General features: G+C 38.4%; 1 protein-coding gene across 3 annotated transcripts in view; it reads right to left on the bottom strand.

Annotated features, from left to right (window-relative positions):
• Positions 1–20,267, bottom strand: part of SMAD4 (SMAD family member 4) — a 58,679-nt gene that overhangs the window by 37,729 nt on the left and 683 nt on the right. For all 3 annotated transcript variants that reach the window (XM_002828226.6, XM_054537944.2, XM_063716899.1), the window contains exons 2-4: positions 4,256–4,631; positions 2,700–2,874; positions 2,236–2,265 (exon numbers count right to left, since the gene is read on the bottom strand). In XM_002828226.6, the coding sequence (XP_002828272.1) occupies positions 2,236–2,265; positions 2,700–2,874; positions 4,256–4,504 (454 nt within the window). In that variant the 5' untranslated portion in view covers positions 4,505–4,631. The remainder of the gene's footprint in view (positions 1–2,235; positions 2,266–2,699; positions 2,875–4,255; positions 4,632–20,267) is intronic.

Raw genomic sequence — 20,267 nt, 5'->3', positions numbered from 1 at the left:
CATGCTTATTAAATATTTGTTAAAATGAATACACAGGTCGACGTGGTCACAGAAAGTTTCATGAAAGATAAAAGATAGGCTGGAAATGATTACCACAAGACTTTAACTCAAAAATGAAGGAACTGTGCCATTTTCTTAACTTTTAGTTACCTGATCTTGTATCATTCCTTTGTCCAAATCTAGAAGCTGTGAGAAATACCAGTTGTTTTCTGAGGAAATAAGGCACTGAAGACAGCCTTTACAAAACCACCACTAGGGGGATCTACAAGGCTGAATACAGCCCTACAGACACTAAAGAAAGGCTATCAACCCATACAATCCCATCAATAACAGTGCATCAATAATTTTAGAATAGGGGAGGTGTGTGATGAGCATTCAGAATTTGAACCCCCTCACAAACAGCCCCATAGAGAGATTCAGACACACTTATCACTGCAGTCTCCCAACCTTTAATACCCACTGAGACAAACGTTTTCTCCAAAAACATGGATGGAAAATGGTGAAGATATGAAATGTGTTTACTTTCAAAAAAAAGAATATCAATGTCTGCGTAGCAAAGAGGCAGAGTTTTAACCAATCTTAAAGCAACCCTTCCCAGACCACCACAACAGCTCCTAATAATAAACCCACACTTGTCAGAAACCTACTAATCACTAACAAGCACCACAAGGCAGTGAGTCTTCCTCCATTACCAGTGATATGGGAGAAAGGCGGAAAAAAAAAAAACCAAGTAGAATTGCATTCTCTTCCTAAATTTTGGTTAAGGTCACCTAGTATTTCTGACCCACCTCTAAAATTCTACAAACAAAAAAGGTGCTAAACTACTGCTAATTTCCCTCCAGAATAAGAGCACACCTTTCTAAGATGACAGTGGTTCCTTTTTTTTTTTTTGAGACAGAGTCTCACTCTGTCAACCAGGCTGGAGTGCAGTGCCACTATCTCGGCTCACTGCAACCTCTGCCTCCCGGGTTCACACCATTCTCCTGCCTCAGCTTCCCAAGTAGCTGGGACTACAGGCGCCCGCCACCACGTCCGGCTAATTTTGTGTATTTTTAGTAGAGATGGGGTTTCACTGTGTTAGCCAGGATGGTCTCGATCTCCTGACCTCGTAATCCGCCCTCCTCTGCCTCCCAAAGTGCTGAGATTACAGGAGTGAGCCACCGCGCCCAGCCCCTTTTTTTTGTTTTGTTTTGTTTTGTTTTGAGACAGTTTCGCTCTTGCTGCCCAGGCTGGAGTGCAATGGCATGATCTCAGCTCACTGCAACCTCCACCTCCCGGGTTCAAGCGATTCTCCTGCCTCAGCCTCCTGAGTAGCTGGGATTACAGGCACCCGCCACCATGCCTGGCTAATTTTTTATATTTTTAGTAAAGACAGGGTTTCACCATGTTGGCCAGGCTGATCTCAAACTCCTGACCTCAGGTGATCCACCCGCCTAAGCCTCCCAAAGTACTGGGATTACAGGTGTGAACCACCATGCCCGGCTGACAGTGGTTCTTTATAAGAGTTTCTCTGCAAATTAATTAGTTCTTACAGAAATTTTAGTTTATTAAGTTCTAAGTAACAGAGCTAAAGATTTAATAAAACTCCATTCTCAAATATTACAATAAAAAACAAAAACACACACCCCCATTCGCATTTCATTTTCTCACCTTAAAACACCTTTTCTTTTTAAAAATACAATTAGGTAAGCTGTGATGGGCATATGCTTTAAAGTAGCCTTGATTTATTTACTCAAAATGTAACAAGACTGAAAAAATACAAATGAGCGCAATTTTAAACCATTCTCAACATTATCATTCATAAAAATGTTAGGCTGAAATGAAGGAAAATTAGAATACTGGTATTTTTAAAGGATATGTTATATGTGATTCCAAATTACCAAATATTCTGGGTATTTAACATCCATTTAAACTGGCTCTGTGAGATTTTCTTCAAAAATAGGTCTTAACTCAAAAAATATTCTTTGTATTTGTTTTTGGTGCATTACTCTACCATATTTTTTACAGTACTTTAGTTCATAAATTGCAGTTCAAATCCAAAGAGCAAATAGCCAATTTAAATCCAGTTTTAAATCCAGTTTTAAATGCCCCTAACCTCAAAATCTACATTTCCAAAGCAGTAAGTTATTTTCTTGTTAATGTTACTGCTGCTCACACAAACTAATTCTAGGTCAACAAAAAAACAGAGAAGATAGGACAAAACAAAGAGAAAGTAATAAGAAACAGATTACCTACCATTACTCTGCAGTGTTAATCCTGAGAGATCTTAATTGTTTAAAGGGGAAAACAAATGAAACATTAATCATTACAATGAAAGTATTTTCCATTTAAAAACAGAGAATGTAAATTTAAACCAGAGATTACAAAAGTTCATGAACCATTTCAATTCAGAAGTAGCATAAATGCTATCTAACAATACATAACTAAGTATTCAAATTTATAATGGTTTCCATCTTATTTCTCAAAAACAATGTTCTAAATGGGCAAAATATCAACTACAATACTTGGTTTTAGCAGTCAAAATATAAGTTTGTTCCTAAGTTCAAATTTAAATACGCATATTAAAAATGTCTGATTCTTTAACCTTATTTAAAGTCGTGGGCTATCTTCCAAATTTATAATTTAACTTACAAAAATTAAAACACTACTGAGATCCTTTTCCCTTTATGTTTCTTAGGATGAAAGCGAAGTCTACTTACCAATTCCAGGTGATACAACTCGTTCATAGTGATACGGATTCACACAGACACTATCACATTTTAAGTCAAATGCATACTGACAATATTTAACATGTTTTAGTTCATTTTTGTGAAGATCAGGCCACCTCCAGAGTCGGGCATAGATCACATGAGGAAATCCTTTCCGGCCAGCCACCTAGAAAAATAAACGACCATTTATTCATGTGTCACATTATGCAAGACATTTTTATATATATTCTGATTTAATCCTCACAATCCTACCAAGTCAGTATTACAATCTCCATTTCATAAATAAGAAAACTAAAATTCACAATAACTAACTTGGCCATGTCATACATCAGACCTAGAATTTAAACCTTGGTATAATTTCAAGGCCTGTGCTCAGGTTTTAAAAATGCAAAAAGTGGCTGGGCATGGTGGCTCACACCTGTAATCCTATCACTTTGGGAGGGCAAGGCAGGAGGACTGCTTGAGCCCAGGAGTTCAAGACCAGCCTGGACAACATGGCAAGACCCTTGTCTCCACAAATAATAAAAAATTACCCAGGCATGGTGGTATGTGCCTGTAGTCCTAGCTACTCAGGAGGCTAAGGCAGGAGGACTGCATAAGCCCAGTAGCTCAAGGCTGCAGTAAGCCATGTTTGCACCACTGCACTCCAGCTTGGGCAAGAGTAAGACCATGTCTCAAAAAATAAAAATAAAATAAATAAATATGCAAAAAGACTGTGTTGTAGAAACTATGTGTAAAGTCTTGAAATAAAACTTTAAAATCTAAGACAAAATTTCTGTAAGATTTATTTAAGCAAAGGAGATGTATTATGAAGTTCTACCTGAAAAATGTGACCAATGAAACATTTGATAACAGTGAAACATATCAGATTTCTAAATTATAAAAGGACTAAGTGTAATCCGGTTGTTTAAATGTACATACAATATCAAAAAAGAAAACAACATGACTGGGCACAGTGGTTCACGCCTGTAATCCCAGAATTTGGAAGGCTGAGGTGGGTGGATCACCTGAGGTCAGCGGTTCGAGACCAGCCTGACCAACATGGTGAAACCCCATCTCTACTAAAAATACAAAAATTAGCCAGGCGTGGTTGCACTTGCCTGTAGTCCCAGCTACTTAGGAGGCTGAGGCAGGAGGCTTGCTTGAACCCGAGAGGTGGAGGTTGCTGTGGGCCAAGATCGCACCACTGTACTCCAGCCTGGGTGACAGAGCAAGACTCCGTCTAGGAAAAAAAAAAAAAAGAAAACAACAGGCTACAAAAATGAATACCAAAGTGCTAAAGGTAGTTCTTGCAAAGTGTGGGTTTCCTGCTTTTTATTTTCCAAATTTTCTCCATTGAACATTTTTCTGAGAATATTAAAAAACTTTAAAATTTTATCTTCTGCATATTCTTCCACAAATTCCCATAATGCATATTTGTACAGGATGCACAGTATCTGAAGAGATGGAGCATGAATTAAATTACCCTGTAGTAGCCTGAAAGGAAACGTAGCAAGTTTTTAAATCTGCCACCACAGAGGGTATAGAAAAACTCTTATAAGACTAACCTGAAGCCTCCCATCCAATGTTCTCTGTATGGTAACACATTTACTAGGATGAGCTCCATTTGTAGTTATAGCTGTTATTAAAGAATCCAATTCATCTTTTTTCTCCTTCAGCTTCTTTACCAAACTTTCAATTGCTCTTTTTGCAAATGTTTCACTCTCTCCACCTTGTCTATGGCACATCAAACTATGCACAATGCTCAGACAGGCATCATTACTTGTTGGTGTATTGGTAATAGACATATTGTCCATTTGTTCAAGTTTTTCCTTTTAAATCAATTATGTCTCCAATCTCTGAAGCAATTTTGATCCTCTGGAAACAGTGAAAAACAACAGCTAACGTTGCAAGGAAAATTGTTAGACATGTATTCAGGATAACCTAAAAAAGAAAAAAAAAAGACACACATCAGAACACATTTCACGAAGTAGATCTGACTACTCGGGAAAAGATGAAATTGCTCTGGTTAAGTCAGAGATTCAATGCACATAATTAAAATTTGATGCTCAGAGTTGGAAATTACTTAAAATTCTTACAAAATATTAGCCATTAAAAATAATTTTAAAAAACAAAATTACTTAATTAAAATGTCACTGTTTTTGACGATCCAAAAATATTAAAGTTAGGTCTTCTCATTATAATAGTGGCATGCTCAATCAAGTCTTACTGACTTTACTAGTCACCCTAAAGGAAAATCTTACCAGCACTTTTTTAAAGGATTACTTATAAGGATCAGCACTAGTTAAACCTAAAAGTCTATTACTAATATTTATGAAAAATTTACCATCACCTGGTATGAAATGCTACCTAGCAGTTAACACTCACCTTTGTTAAAAGAAACCAATTAAAAAATAAATAAATAACCCAATTTAGAAATGAACAAAAGGATTCTAAAAGACACTTCTCCAAAGATGATGTCCAATAAGCACATGAAAGATGCTCGACATTAGACATTATGGAAATGAAAATCAAAACCACAATGAGTTGCCACTTCATACCTACTGAGATGCATAAATCAAAAAGACAATAATAAGTATTGAAGAAGTAGAGAAATTGGACCCTCATTCATTGTTGCTGGGATTACAAAATGGCACAGGTACTTTGGAAAACAGTCTGGTATTAATACAAATGTTAAACAGAGTAAATATGACCCAACAATTCTACTCTTCACACTTCTACTTGAGGGAAATGAAAACCCATGTCCACACAAACCTGTACATGAATGTTCATAGCAGCATTGTTCATAATGGATACAACTCAAATGTCCATCAACGGATGAATGCATAAATAAAATTCCATACAACGAAATATTATTCAACCATAAAAAAGAATAAAATACTAACACGTTATAACATGGATAAGCCTCGAAAACACACGCTAAGTGAAAGAAGTCAGTGACAAAAGGTCACACATTATATAATCCCATTTATATGAAATATACAGAATAGGCAAATCCACAGAGACAGTAAATCAGTGGTTGCCAGGGCCTGGGAGGAAGGGGAATGAGGAATGACTGCTAATGAGTATGGTGTTTCTTTGTTGTAATGAAAAAGTCCTAAAAATTGATAATGGTGATGGTTGCACAACTGTGACTATAGTAAAAACCACTGAATTGTACACTTTCAAATAGTGAATTTTATGGTATGGAAATTATATCTCAATACAGCTGTTCTTTAAAGAGATCACTAAATTCCTCAAAAGATTTTACCTGTAAAATCAGCAGGGTAAATTATTTTCAAAAAAAATTAAAATAACAAAAAGTGAAGATTAATAAAGAATCCATTCAACAGGTAGAAAACTAACTTATCTGACCCCAAGACCCCACAGAGACTAGGAAAAGGCCATTAGCCAAAGAATAAAGAAGATAAAGCAGGACTGGAACCTGTACTTTGTGTGCTTGGTTGTTATTTTATTTGTTCACTGAAGTTGCATTCCAGACTTATTTTGCTTTCATTTTCTTTTGCTGCATACTTGACTCCTTAAAGTATCCTCCCACAAGATTAATAAAACTCATCATTCTATCAAAATCTCTTCCTCTTCTGAAGACCTTTGTTAAAGTATCAATTCCACTCAATTACCCAACCTTGGGAAGCTTTGCAAAAGATCTCTGACCTGCCTCTTTCTTTCACTATCCCTACATTCCGTCACAGTTACAAGATTCTTTACCTCAGTCTTTTCTATCTCTCCTCCCATTCTCCCTGTCACTGTTGTAGTTTTGAGCCTCTTCAGAATGTACATCAATCACCTGATATTTAAGACTTGCTCCTCCCTCTGTTATCTCTTTTACATAAATGTCTGTCTCAACTCATAAACCCCATGCAGAGAAGCAGTTTTTCATATGTCTTAGAGCACTTGCCCACATTAATACACATGCTGAAGGTACACTTTCCAGATAACCAAAGATAACCTGCATGGGAGATTTTGGAGTCAAGAGATCTGAATTAGAATTCCAGTTTTCACAGTAGTCAGAAAATGAAGTTACTCTGAATCTGGATTAAAAGGAGGGTATACAGAAGCTCAGAGGAAAAATTCTACATAACGTGTCTGATACATAGTGTTCAGTAAAAAAGCTACTGTTGAAATATTAACATGCTTAATTGTGGCCAGGCACGGTGGCTCACACCTGTAATCCCAGCACTTTGGGAGGCCGACGCAGGTGGATCGCTTGAGCCCAGGAGTTTGAGACCAGCCTGGGCAACATGGCGAAACCTGATCTTTACTCAAAATAAAAAAATTAACTGGGTGTGGTGGCACACGCCTGTTGTCCTGGCTACATGGGGAGCTGAGACTGGAAGATCACCTGAGCCTTGGGAGGTCAAGGCCTTGGTGAGCTGTGATTGTGCCACTGCACTACAGCCTGGGCGACACAGTGAGACCCTATCTCAAAAAAATAATAATAGTTTTACAAGGAGACTTTTCCTAAAATGCATTACGCATTTTTCTGCATTTTCTATTAATATCTGTCTAAAAAAACGTAGGAGGTTCGCCAGGCATGGTAGTGTGGGCTTGTAGTCCCAGCTCCTCAGGCAGGACTACTCCTCAGGCTGAGGCAGGAGGACTGCTTGAGCTCAGGAGTTGAAGGCTGCTGTGAGTTATGATTGTGCCACTGCACCCCAGCCTGGGCAACAGAGTGAGACTCAGTAGAAAGGAAAGGAATCGGGAAAGAGGGAAAAGGAAAGATACGTTAAATTACAATTTAACAATTATGATTACAATTTAATTGTAAATTACATGTGTAAATTACAATTTAATACATTAGTTATTTGATTACATATCTGTCTCACATTGTTGCCACAAATTAGAAATCCAAGAAAACAGCAACAACACTCTCATTTTAGAAATTCCCAGCACCATGCACAGTTCCTGACATATACCAGGCAAGTGTTTCTGGACTGACCATAGCTTTTTATTCTCTGGAACTGTCTTACAACAAATTAGAAGAGTGCAGATACTTTTGAAGTCATTTTCTGATATTATACTCCAAAAGATGTGTATGAATCTACAATGCAATTAAAACGTTTAACTATTTCACCACAATCTCACCATCACATGTCATCATTTCTAAAATTTATGCTATTCTGGGGCCTTAATGATATCTCAAAGTTTGTTTTAATACCAAGTTGCTTTGAATACAAATGATAATGACCTTGCTTTCTTAAACAAACACAGCTTTCTCATCTCTCTATTGTATTCCTATGACCACAAGTGCCTGAAACATAATTAAAAGTTAAGCATATAAAAAATAACACTAGCAGGAATAAAGAGATGTATTCCTACACTAAATGGTTCTAGATTATGGAAGTATGGTAGGCAAGGGCATAGTATCGATATAAATAAAATTATATATTCTAATTAAAGGTCTAGCAGCATGACTGAATGTTAACATCTCTTTCAATTCTCTCATCTATAAAATGGAAACACCTGCCCTGACAATTTTACAAATTTATTGTGGTAATTAGATGCAACAATGTACATAAAAGAAATTTAGGAAACATAAATTGACCAATTCAACAAACACTGTATATACAAAGCACTACAGATACAAAAACAGGAAGCCCATAGTAAGAAAGTGGGTCTGGACTCTCTCAGACCAACATCCCATTTTTTTTCCAACAAATAATTTATATCACCACCTTAGCTTTACTGAAACAAAATTCTAAACTACTTAAACATATTTTGAAAATTTAACAATGCCCTAACTATAACAAAAAGGAAGAAAAGCTTAATATATAATGTGTACTTCCACCTATAAATACTCAGGCATGCCAACTAAGTTAGAATGTATAATAAAGAAGTTAGATGCTAGCACTTATATACAGAATCATCACAAATATGACAGCTACAAATTCAGACCTTCCAAGACAAATGTGTTATACTGGCAACTCAAATAGCACAATGGCACTGCAGTCAGTAACATGGATTTTCCCAAATGGTGAACTCTTAAACAACTTGAACTAAGAAAATGAATTAGCAAGAGGCTGGGGCAGGAGGACTGCTTGAGCCCAGGAGACCAAGGCTACGGTGAGCTATGACTGAGCCACTGCACTCCAGCCCAAGTGACAGAGTAAGATCTGGTCTCAAAAACAAAAAACAAAACAACAAAGCCGGGTGCAGTGGCTCATGCCTGTAATCCCAGCACTTTAAGAGGCCGACATGGTTGGATCACTTAAGCTCAGGACCAGCCTGGCAACAAAGTGAGACCTCCTCTCTACAAAAAATACAAAAAATTAGTGGGGCATGGTGGCACATGCCTATAGTCCCAGCTACTCAGAAGGCTGAGGTGGGAGGATGGCTTGAGCCTGGGAGGCAGAGGTTGCAGTGAGCCAAGATCACGCCACTGCACTCCAGCCTGGGTGACAAGAGCCTGAAGTAAGGGAGGGAGGGAGGGAGGGAGGACGGAAAAAGAAAGAAAACAGAGAGAAAGAGGGAGGGAGGGAGGCAGGCAAGAAAATAATGAATTAAAAGAAATTTAACTCCTGGCAAAGTGAATATATATTATAGAGTTAGGTTCTGGGCTAATTATGTTTTCCTCCTACATGAATTTCTGGGGCATCTGAAAGTCTTGTGGGATGCAAGATAATTATTCGCTGTCTCTCACATTGCAGGATGGCATCCCTGGCCACCAACCCACCAAACCCATCCACAAATTTCTACAACATCCCTTAAAGAGCAGTACTTACTCCACTGAAAACTACTAATCTGGAAGACCCAAACATATTATTACATAAGTAATAAATGCTAAAAGAAGTAGGTATAAAGTGATTTGGGACTATAAATGAGGGAGCATGGAAAGTTCATAGGTAACCTAGGTCTTGGCACAACGTATGAGTCAGGATTGGCTAGTCTATGCTGCAGTGACAACCAACCCCCAAAAGATCAGTAGCTTAAAACAAAAGCTTATTTTCTGCTTAGGATATAATACACATTCATCACAGATCAACTGGGGGCACTGCTCACTGTCATCGCTCAGAAATTAGACTGACAAAGACTCCATTTCTACATATGTCCTTAAATGGCAGGAGAAGGGATAGGACAGCTCATGTATCTTCTTTTAAAGGCTACCACTTCTGCTCATGTTTGGCCAAAGTCATAAGGCCACGCCAGGAGTTCTCAACCAGGGGCAACTCTGTCCCTCAGGGGACACTTGGCAACATCTGGAGGCAATATATGGTCACAACTGGATACTACTGGGCATCTGGTGGCTAAAGGCCATGGTTGCTGCTAAATACCCTGCAATGCACAGGACAACCCCAAAATAAACTATCCAGCCTAAAATGTCAACAGTGCCAATGCAAGAAACTCTGGGCCATGACTAATTTCAAGGTAGGGATGAGGGAGACAAAGAAGCACAATACTACCATGTGCCAGGGGACAGCCATCAGAATATTGGTAGAATAGTAAAAATGGATTACCACACATGAATAAGAATTTGCCAGGCTGAAGGAAAATGATGAGGAAAAGCAGAGACGGATAAGAGCTTTGTCTAGAGTAGGTTCATAGTAGAAAAAGAGGAGAAAAAACAGCATTAGATTTGTATTAGAAAGAAATCTTCAGTGAAAGCCTGGAGAACAGCTTTGGAAAAGGAAATAGAAAACCAGTTAGTAAACAATTACCAGAAAAGTGGTAAGATCCTAGACTGGGGCATGGGCAATGGGCCAAGGAGGGGAGGGGGAAATCAGTGAGATATTTCTAGGTAGAAAAGACTGGAGTCTTTAACCAACTGAAATATGAAGGGTGAAAAAGGGGGGACTATTAAAAGATGACCCATTTCTAGATAACTTAATGATTAAAAAATGTAAAAGGAAGTATGTAACAAATTCAGTTTTAGATACCCTGAGTTTGAAGAGATGAGAAGTTAGGCCTATCTGAAAGGCACTAACATATACAGCTATTAGATGCAGTCGAGAGTTATGAGAGGTAAAGAGTCAGCAAGAAGAGACAGCTGATTCTTGTATCTGCCTGTTGTATTTTTCCTCTAGCCTTGCTATTAATTGTAAGCTGTCACCTGACGTTGACCATAGGTATACTAATAAATGGACTAGAAAACCAAATAACCAAACTAATTAAGATACTCTCTAAAATTAAACAGGTTGAATACTGGCCTGAGAGAGGTTCTTATGCAAATTCATGTATTTTAGGTAAGGAGTGTTGACATTTTTTCTCAGATGTTAGTTTACTTTTGAATGAACTGTATTATATGTCAAACATGTATTTTCTAGAAGTTATAAGTGTTTTGATCAGTGATCAATAAACTACTTACTATGGGAATATTTGAGAAAAGTGCTTAAATTTTTTTTTTTTTTTTTTTTGAGACAGAGTTTCACTGTGGCCCAGGCTGGAGTGCAGTGGCGCCATCTTGGCTCACTGCAACTTCTGCCTCCTGGGTTCAAGCGATTCTCCTGCCTCAGCCTCCCCAGTAGCTGGGACTACAGGGGTGCACCACCACGCCCAGCTAATTTTTGTATTTTTAGCAGAGACAAGTTTCACCATGTTGGCCAGGATGGTCTCGATCTCCTGACCTCATGATCTGCCCCCCTTGGCCTCCCAAAGCGCTGGGATTACAGGTATGAGCCACCATGCCCGGTGCAAAAGTGCTTAAATTTAACTAGGTGAAGAGAAAAAAGCTGGGCCTGGTAATATATCAATGTATTACTAGGAAGAAACTCTAAACTCAGGTTTACCAACAGGAAAAAAAGGTGTTTACGGTTAGTGCAACTGTCTGCAGCACAAGCTAAAGACTAAATCCTAGACAGCAAGTTGAAGTTCTTCAAACTGAGGGCAGTTGGCGAACTTCCAAGAGCACATTTATAAAGCAATAAAAGCAACAAAAAGTTTTTTTTTAACTTTTAAGATGAATGACAAAGGACAAACTGAGATGTATGCTTCTTGTTTACCCATGTGTCTTAAATTTAAATGTCATTTGGGTATGCCACCTTCAGTTTAAATGATCTTATTTAAAAATTACCCTTTTTGGATTAATAAATTAAAGGCTGTTAAAAGAAGAAATAACAAAGTACTATAGGTGGACGTCAGTTTTTGTGTACCAGCATGTATTTCCCCATTTGTAAAACAGCAGTCTGATTTTCCAAGGAGAATCTCCCCATCTGGCCAGGTGAGACAATTCCCAGACTAACCAAAGCCACCCCCGGCCAGTGTTGTTTCTGATGAAAAAGAACCCAAGGCAGGCAAGTGACACAGCTCCAGCACTTCCGATGGAACTACAGAGGGGGGAAAAACGGCCCTCTTCATGCTTCCTTGAAGCTGGGAATAGTTAGCCTGCAAACTACCTGAGAAACAGAAAGAAAGCAAAGTCAAGAGTCCTGGTGATGCTGCTTGAAACCCTGGATATAGCAATCTGAGGTCAGCTTTATCTCCAGACCAAGCCAATGAATTCCCCTTTTTACTTAAGTCTGACTCTTACATGTTCCCTGATAACTGAACAGAAACCGAATGACTAACATCCTTAGAGATAACAGCAATATAGTACAAACCATATAAACAATTAAATCAATCAGTAATTTAGTCGATAATACATAGAAATAGTTACTTTAAAACAGCAGCTGTCCAACTCTCTGATCTCAGGATCCCTTTATTCATATTCTTTTTCTAAGACAGAGTCTCAGTCTGTTGCCCAGGCTGGACTGCAGAGGCATGTTCTCAGCATTCTGCAACCTCTGCCTCCCAGGTTCAAGTGATTCTCGTGCCTCAGCCTCCCAAGTAGCTGGGATTACAGACATGCCCAGCTAATTTTTGTATTTTTAGTAGAGACAGGGTTTCGTCATGTTGGCCAAGTTGGACCTTTATTTATATTCTTAATTATTAAAGACACCAAATAGCTTTTATGTGGGCTATATTCATTGATATTTATCATATTATAAATAAATAAAACTGGTATTTGCTTTATTAATTCATTTAATAAACCTATTACATGTTAATATTAATATCTTATGAAAAACAGAATTTTCTAAAACAAAGTCAGGAATCAGAGTAACACTGTTTTACATCTTCACAAATTTCTCTTAATGCCTAGCTTAATAGGAGACAGCTGGATTCCCATATCTGCTTCTGCATTCAATCTGCTATGGTATGTTGTTTTGTTTAAAGTACATGAAGAAAATGTGTCTCACATGGACAGCTAATTGGAAGAGAGGAGTATTTTAATATTTAATAGCCTTCTCAGAAAACAACGGATATTCATCTTTTATTCAACACCAAAACTCAAGTGGCAATTCTGAAAGCTTAGTTGCAATGTGGAATTCACTGTATCGATGAACTTTTTGGCTCTGCTGTATATAAATATCCATTTGTCTATGCTGTACTTTGAATGGATCGCCTACCCATGCACGATTTTGTAACATGAATTGGTCATTTGGGAAAATATTGGTTCAATGAGTTATACAGATCTTCCCAGTGTTGACACACTTCCTCATACTGCCCCCCCAACCCCCCCCCGGCCCCCCCACACACACACAGTCTCGCTCTGTAGCCCAGACTGGAGTGCAGTGGTGCGATCCTAGCTTAATCCAGCCTTGAACTCCCTGGCTCAAGCAATCTTCTCACCTCACCCTCCTGAGCAGCTAGAACTACATGCCACTACACCTAATTTTTAAATGTTTTTGTAGAAACAGGGTCTCGAACTCTTGGCCAAAAGCAATTCTCCCACCTCCGCCTCCCACAGTGCTAGAAATATGGGTGTGCACCATCGTGCCCAGCCCAACATATTTTTTTTAATCACATTCCTTAATATCACCAACCATCTCATCAGAAAAGTCTTTAAGTATTAAGAAACTGGCAAGTCATAGTGACAGGAGTTTCCCAAAAATCTAATTTTCACTTGAAACATCAGATTTTAGCACTGGCTATAAATGTTTTCCTCGAAGTGGCCAGCTCACTTTATTCATTTCCAAGGAATTACCTGTCAAATACTCCAATCTAAATAGCTATCTGAGCTTATCTGTCATCCTGTTAAATAAAAATAAAAATGGTGTCCCACTAAAAAGCAGCTAGTTCAGCTTGCAGCTTAATCACATAAGTGCTTTTCCTAGAAAAGAACACTGTACTTCAATGTACAGAAATGCTTTATGCATACTTCCCATTTAATCACACTGAATATTAAAAAGACACATACTCCAGGGTAGAGATTTTTAAAATTAAACCTTTTTACTGCTGCAGCAAGGGGATTATTAAGTGAAACTGGCATTTTTTCAAATGCTTAATGTGTGTTTGACTATAAAGAACACAATGAGGACTCATATGTTTGGTACAACTGCCTAGAGTCATTTTAAAATGCCGACAGTTTACCCACCACTGCTCCTTCATCATCCATACAAATGTCCTCACAGTGAAAGGGCAAATAACGTCTCAGTTTCATTATGAAAATAATTTTGATTTTGTGAACCCCTTAAATATAAGGATCCTAGGGATCTCCAGGAGTCTGTGGACCATACTTTGGGAACCACTGTTTTAAAAGATGGTGGAAACCAAACTGAATTTTAATAACTGATAACTGAAAAATACATTTCACAAAACTTTTTTTGCTTTTTTTTTTTTTTGAGACAGTCTCGCTCTGTCGGCTAGGCTGGAGTGTAGTGGCACGATCTCAGCTCACTGCAACCTCTGTCTCCCAGGCTCAAGCAATTCTCTTGCCTCAGCCTCCGGAGAAGCTGGGATTACAGGCGTGTGCCACCAGGCCCAATGAATTTTTGTATTTTTAGTAGAGACGGGGTTTCACCATGTTGGCCAGGCTGGTCTCAAACTCCTGACCTCAGGTAATCCACATCCTCCTCGGCCTCCCAAAGTGCTGAGATTACAGGCGTGAGTCACTGCACCCGGCCTCATTTCATAAAACTTTTAAATGAAGGAGACTTTCAAGTCATCTAGCTTATTCCTTCAAAGGGGGATGTATCAAAATCCCCTGCAGGTTAGGCCAGCTCCTCTAACTAGAATCAAGGGTGGGGCTGTACCTTTAAAAAGCACTCTAGAAGTCTGAGGTACTGTTAGTTTTACAAAGCATTGATCTAGTCTACAATCTTTACAAATTAAATATCAAGAATATATGCAACTGATTAAAAAGACTAATTATATAGAAGTTGTATCATTTTTCCTTACAATTAGCCAGCCCCTTCATTATTTCAGCATCTATACATGTTCTTCCTTCAACTAGTTTTAGTAGGCATATTTATGATGTAAGACACACCTAATGTGTTTATGTACAATCATTCCTGGCTTAGCTTACCCCATTAAATATTATTTCCAGTCATCCTTTCACTAGATTATTCAATTTTTACAAGGACTGGCCATCTACTGATAACATATGCTCTAGAATTCACTAGTGAATATCACTGACAAATATCCTTAATTCAGTTTATATTCAGAAATACATTTTGACTTGAAAAGACCTGAATAGCATACATTCATCCATATTAACATACAGAAATAATACCTTACTATAAAAATATATATTCTGTAGCAGTCCCAGTTTTAAATCATAAATAAGATTTGGCTAGCCTGGGCAACAAAGCAAGACCCCCGCCCCCCCACCTCTACAAAACAGTTTTAAAAAATCAGCCAGGCATGGTGGTGCATGCCTGTAGTCCTAGCTACTCTGGAGGCTGAGGCAAGATCTCTTGAACCCAGAAGTTGAAGGTTACAGAGGGCTATGATGGTGTTACTGCACTCCATCCTGGGCAACCTGTCTCTAAAAAATAGATAAAGCAGTAAGGATAAGCATACTAAAATAAACAAAACCTTTAGAATCAAGAGGCACTTTTTAAAAATAACACAGATACCCATGCCTCCTCCACTCCATTCCCATTCTGAAGCAGCATGTGTGTTGCAATCAGATGGGAAAAAATATTTTTATTTTTTTAAATAGCTCTTCCAGAGACAGAGATGAAACTACTCCATAGCCCAGCACTTTGGAACTACTTCAGGTGATGTAAATGGAGAGCTGAACATGCCCTAGATGATCTCTACAGAAGTACTAGCTAGCTGGCCTAGCTGAGCAAATGTCTCACAGTGTATTAATTAAGCCCTGACAGAAAAAGCCCAATGCAACCTGCCTCTCAGAAACCAGTTAAGTGACTAGTTAATTGGGGGCTTGAAAATGTATGGTTTACCAAGTAGATGAACACCCTAAGAAGACAATTTGCATTGGGAGTTTTATTTATTTATTTATTTATTTATTTATTTTAGAGATGAGGTCTCACTTTGTTGCCCAGGCTGGCCTTGAAATCCTGGGCTCAAGTGATCCTCCTGCCTTAGCCTCCTGAAGTGCTGAGATTATAGACGTGAGCCACCAGACCAAGCCCACAGGGAGTTTAGATGCTAACTTGGGGACTTAAAGTAATTAGTCTCCAAAAGGAGTACAAAGTAAGCATTTGAGAATATAAAAGAAGACCAACTTCCTATTTAAAATAGTGATGATATACTAACTTCTCATCATGGGAAATACAGCTTCCTAAAAGCTATATTACTACCAGACAGTTCAAATAAACTGAAAGTGAAGAAAGAAACAGAAGAGAAAGGAATAGGTGACAGAAAGGGAGAGAGAAGGAAAGAAAGAGACAGACACAGAAGCAAAGCAAATGTGGCAATACTTTCAAAAGACCCATTAAGTTAGATGTGTGAGATGGCTACACTGTATATGTGTGTATCACTGTATTAAAGAATGTAAAGCTAACACAAGTGAAACAGTTCAAAAGAAAAAGTCAGAGGACCCTAATGGCTCAATCACTGCGGAGGGCTAATCTGGCTGCACCCTAGACCAACCAAATCATAATTTCTGGGGCTAGAATTCAGGCATCAGTATTTTGTAAAGTTCCTCAAGGGATCTAAAAGTACAGCCAAGATTGAAAACTACTTGCCAGGCGTGGTGGCTCATGCCTGTAATCTCAGCACTTTCGGAGGTCGAGGTGGGACGATCACTTGAACCCAAGAGCTCAAGACCAGTCTGGGCAACAGAGGGAGACCCCCGTCTCTACAAAAATTTTTCAAAAAATTAGACAGATGTGATGGTGCGTGCCTGTAGTCCCAGCTACCGCAGCAGCTGAGGTGGGATTGCTTGAGCCTGGGTGGTAGAGGCTGCAGTGAGCTATGACTGCAGCACCGCACTCCAGGTTGGGGCCCTGAGCAAGATGGAAAGAAAAAGGAAAAAAGGCTGGGCGTGGTGGCTCATGCCTATAATCCCAGCACTTTGGGAGGCTGAGGCAGGTGGATCACCTGAGGTCAGGAGTCCAAGACTAGCCTTGTCCAAAAGAAACCCCGTCCTCTACTAATAATACAAAAAAATTAGCTTGGCATGGTGGCGCATGCCTGTAATCTCAGCTACTCGGGAGGCTGAGGCAGGAGAATCGCTTGAACCCAGGAGGTGGAGGTTGCAGTGAGCCGAAATCGCACCATTGCACTCCAGCCTGGGCCACAAGAGCGAAATTCCGTCTCAGAAAAAAAAAGAAAAAGAAGAAAAAGGGAGAAAGGAAGGGAGGGAGGGAGGGAGACAGGAGAGAAGGAAAGACCATTGCCCTAAACGCTGGGAGTAAAAGAGCAATAAAAAGATGAATTCAACACATTTACAAGTTTTCCAAACTGCAAAAAATTCTCCTTTGAAATATAAATAATGAAATACAGTCTTTGAGCTGAACGGTCTTTACTGTTACCGCCAATTTTAAACTGATTAAAATGTTAACAGACCCTCTTTACAATTGGTCTTTGGTACTTATCTGATCTATGATATAATTTGCAATAGCAATTCATCAAGGCTTAGATTATAATAACCTTATAAATTGTAAGAATCCGACTACCTGCCATCTTAGTTTTACATATGTAAGCACTACCCCAGTTTTCATTCACTCTCATAGTTAAAAACAAATGTTCCCGGATGCCAATTACACCATGTAACAGTGTCAAGGTGACACAACCTAAAATACCTTGTTCCTGAGAAACTGGAATTCAGTCAAATTTCCCATTACCAAAATTACACATTTTAGAAAGAGAAAACAAAATCCAAAAATTCTAAATCTGACTTACGATCAAGCATATGCTTGACATATGCAAACAGCATCATTCTACAAGTAGCTCGAATTAATATATTTAGATATATTTGTGAACTGTTTGAATTTCTCATTTTAAAACAACTGAGACTTCATCAACTGTTGAACAAAAAGCCCAAAATGTGATAATTTTACAAAACTGTATTAAATGCTGTGTTATAGGACAGGCGCAGTGGCTCACACCTGTAATCCCAGCACTTTGGGAGGCCAAGGCGGGCGGATCACCTGAGGTCAGTTGTTCAAGACCAGTCTGGCCAACATGGCGAAACCTCGTCTCTACTAAAAATACAAAAATTAGCCAAGCGTGGTGGCACATGCCTGTAATCCCAGCTACTCGGGAGGCTGACGCAGGAGAATCGCTTGAACCTGGAAGGCGGGGTTTGCGGTGGGTGGAGATCGCTCCTCTGCACTCCAGCCTGGACAACAGAGCGAGCCTCCATCTCAAAAAAAAAAAAATGCTGTGTTATGCTGGTCTAAGTCCTTTAACCGTAGAAAACAATGAAAACATTTTAGTCAGGTTACTTTTATACGCGATTAATGGTCACCTCAGAGTCACCCCATTCATCATGGCTTTAAGCCAAAAAAAAATTTTGGGGCGTAACTACACAGTCTTCTAGTTCAACAAAATAAGAGAAATCCAAACATATATAATGAGCATTGAAATGGCTAATACAAGACGCTTAAAGAACCACTCTAAAAAAATCGCTGGATTAAAAATGAAAAAAATGGTTAGTCATGAACTAGAGAGGGACAAAATGAACTAAGTTTAAACATCGGCAAAACAACATGTTTTCAACAAAATAGGCAAAAATTTAGACAAGCCTAAATATGCAGTTTAAATATAATGAACCCTGCAGATTCTGTAGGGTTAACCTCCCTAGCAGAGGCCTCAGTAACTCACACCTCAATTAGAATAGTGTCTAATGATGTTACTATAACACTGGCTCAATCAGAAAAAAACTGCTTCCAAGTGGGAGAGCTGGAGTGTGACTGGGCAGCATAAATTAGGTTAATTCTTGCTCCTTAATTTGCGGGGAGAAAGAAAAACTGAAGGGGAATACAGAAAAAGAAATCACACACAATCGCGCGACTAAAATGTAGCTTAAGAAAGTGAAGCACAGGTTTTTAAAAGTAAGATTTGCCGCTTCCTAGTAGAGGCAGAATTGCTTCAAACAGCAAAGCTATCATAAAAGGTCAATCATTCATGTAAAACTTATTCCAAAATATTTAAAAGTGACTTTCTCAGCACAAATTTTCATTAAGTCTGAAAAACAGATTTGCAGTTTGGTTTTTTCTAAACTCAAGATTTACAATGAAGGCAGTGACCCAAACAGAAACACACACTCCCACTTCAAAAATAAAAAAAACGAAGATGCAATACTTCTTTAAAACTCGCCCAAAAACCTGGAAAGCAAAGAAAATGCCACTTCTATTAATAGATTCACAAAATGTTATAACGACTTTTATCAAAAGAAGCTTTTAGTTTTAATTCCAACAACTTAAACCTACATAATTCACCACCCTCTTTAGACCTAAAGCTACTCCAAATTATAAATGCTTGGTCTATCTCTATTACGTTTGTTCTGTAACAAACCCATTTAAGTAAACAAAATCATGACAGCTTTATGGAAGAAACACTAATTTTAAAAGCCGTATTTTTAACTGTTAATCATTTTACAGTTTGGAATATTATGTACTAATCATATCAGAACTTTTCAATATAGAGAGAATAAGTCCTTAGCATTAAAAAAAAGTTACATTTTAGAACTTCCTATATTTCAACTGAAATATATATTATCTAGTCTCCGCAGGGTATGGCAAAAGTAATTTATGAAATCCACCATAAAAATTATTCAAATGCCATGTTCTAAATCTAATTACGAAATTACGCATTTCATTTTTTTGATACTAAATGGTTTTTGCCAGCAAAAAGGAGTGAACCTACTTCTCAAACACCCGAGTAACCAAGCTGCTACTAAGACTAGAAGGATGCTAATTCTGGCAAAAGTCAAAGGTTACCAACAAAAATTAGCTAAGACTATATGTTTGCAGAAAGTCAATTCAGGGTAATTCCGCTATTATCCTGTTGTGTTTATTATTCCCAAATAACTGGCAATTCCACCTTCAACTACAGTGCAAAAACTAAATGCATTAAGAAACTAATTTGGAAATAAATGTGTTTTTTTAAATAAAAACAAACGTACTTAGGTTTTTGAGGGGAAACAGCTAACAATCTTCAACAGGGCTTTTTAAAGCCTCTGCACCAGCAAATAAACCTTTCAGGTTAATTAAACACACCTGTGTCTTTGAAAATCTAGTTTGAGAAATCCTAACAGCAGTTTGGGACAAGTGATGGAGCCACCGCCCTCCACCCTACACCAATTTCACTGTCAGTACATGCAGTGCTAACAGTAAGATCAACTATGTCTTTTATTAGGAAGCATGTTTTATTGGGGGCAAGGAGGGGTTC

This window comes from Pongo abelii, chromosome 17 (assembly GCF_028885655.2).
Source record: "Pongo abelii isolate AG06213 chromosome 17, NHGRI_mPonAbe1-v2.0_pri, whole genome shotgun sequence".
Lineage (NCBI taxonomy): Eukaryota > Metazoa > Chordata > Mammalia > Primates > Hominidae > Pongo > Pongo abelii.
This window is presented reverse-complemented; position numbering and strand designations above follow the sequence as displayed.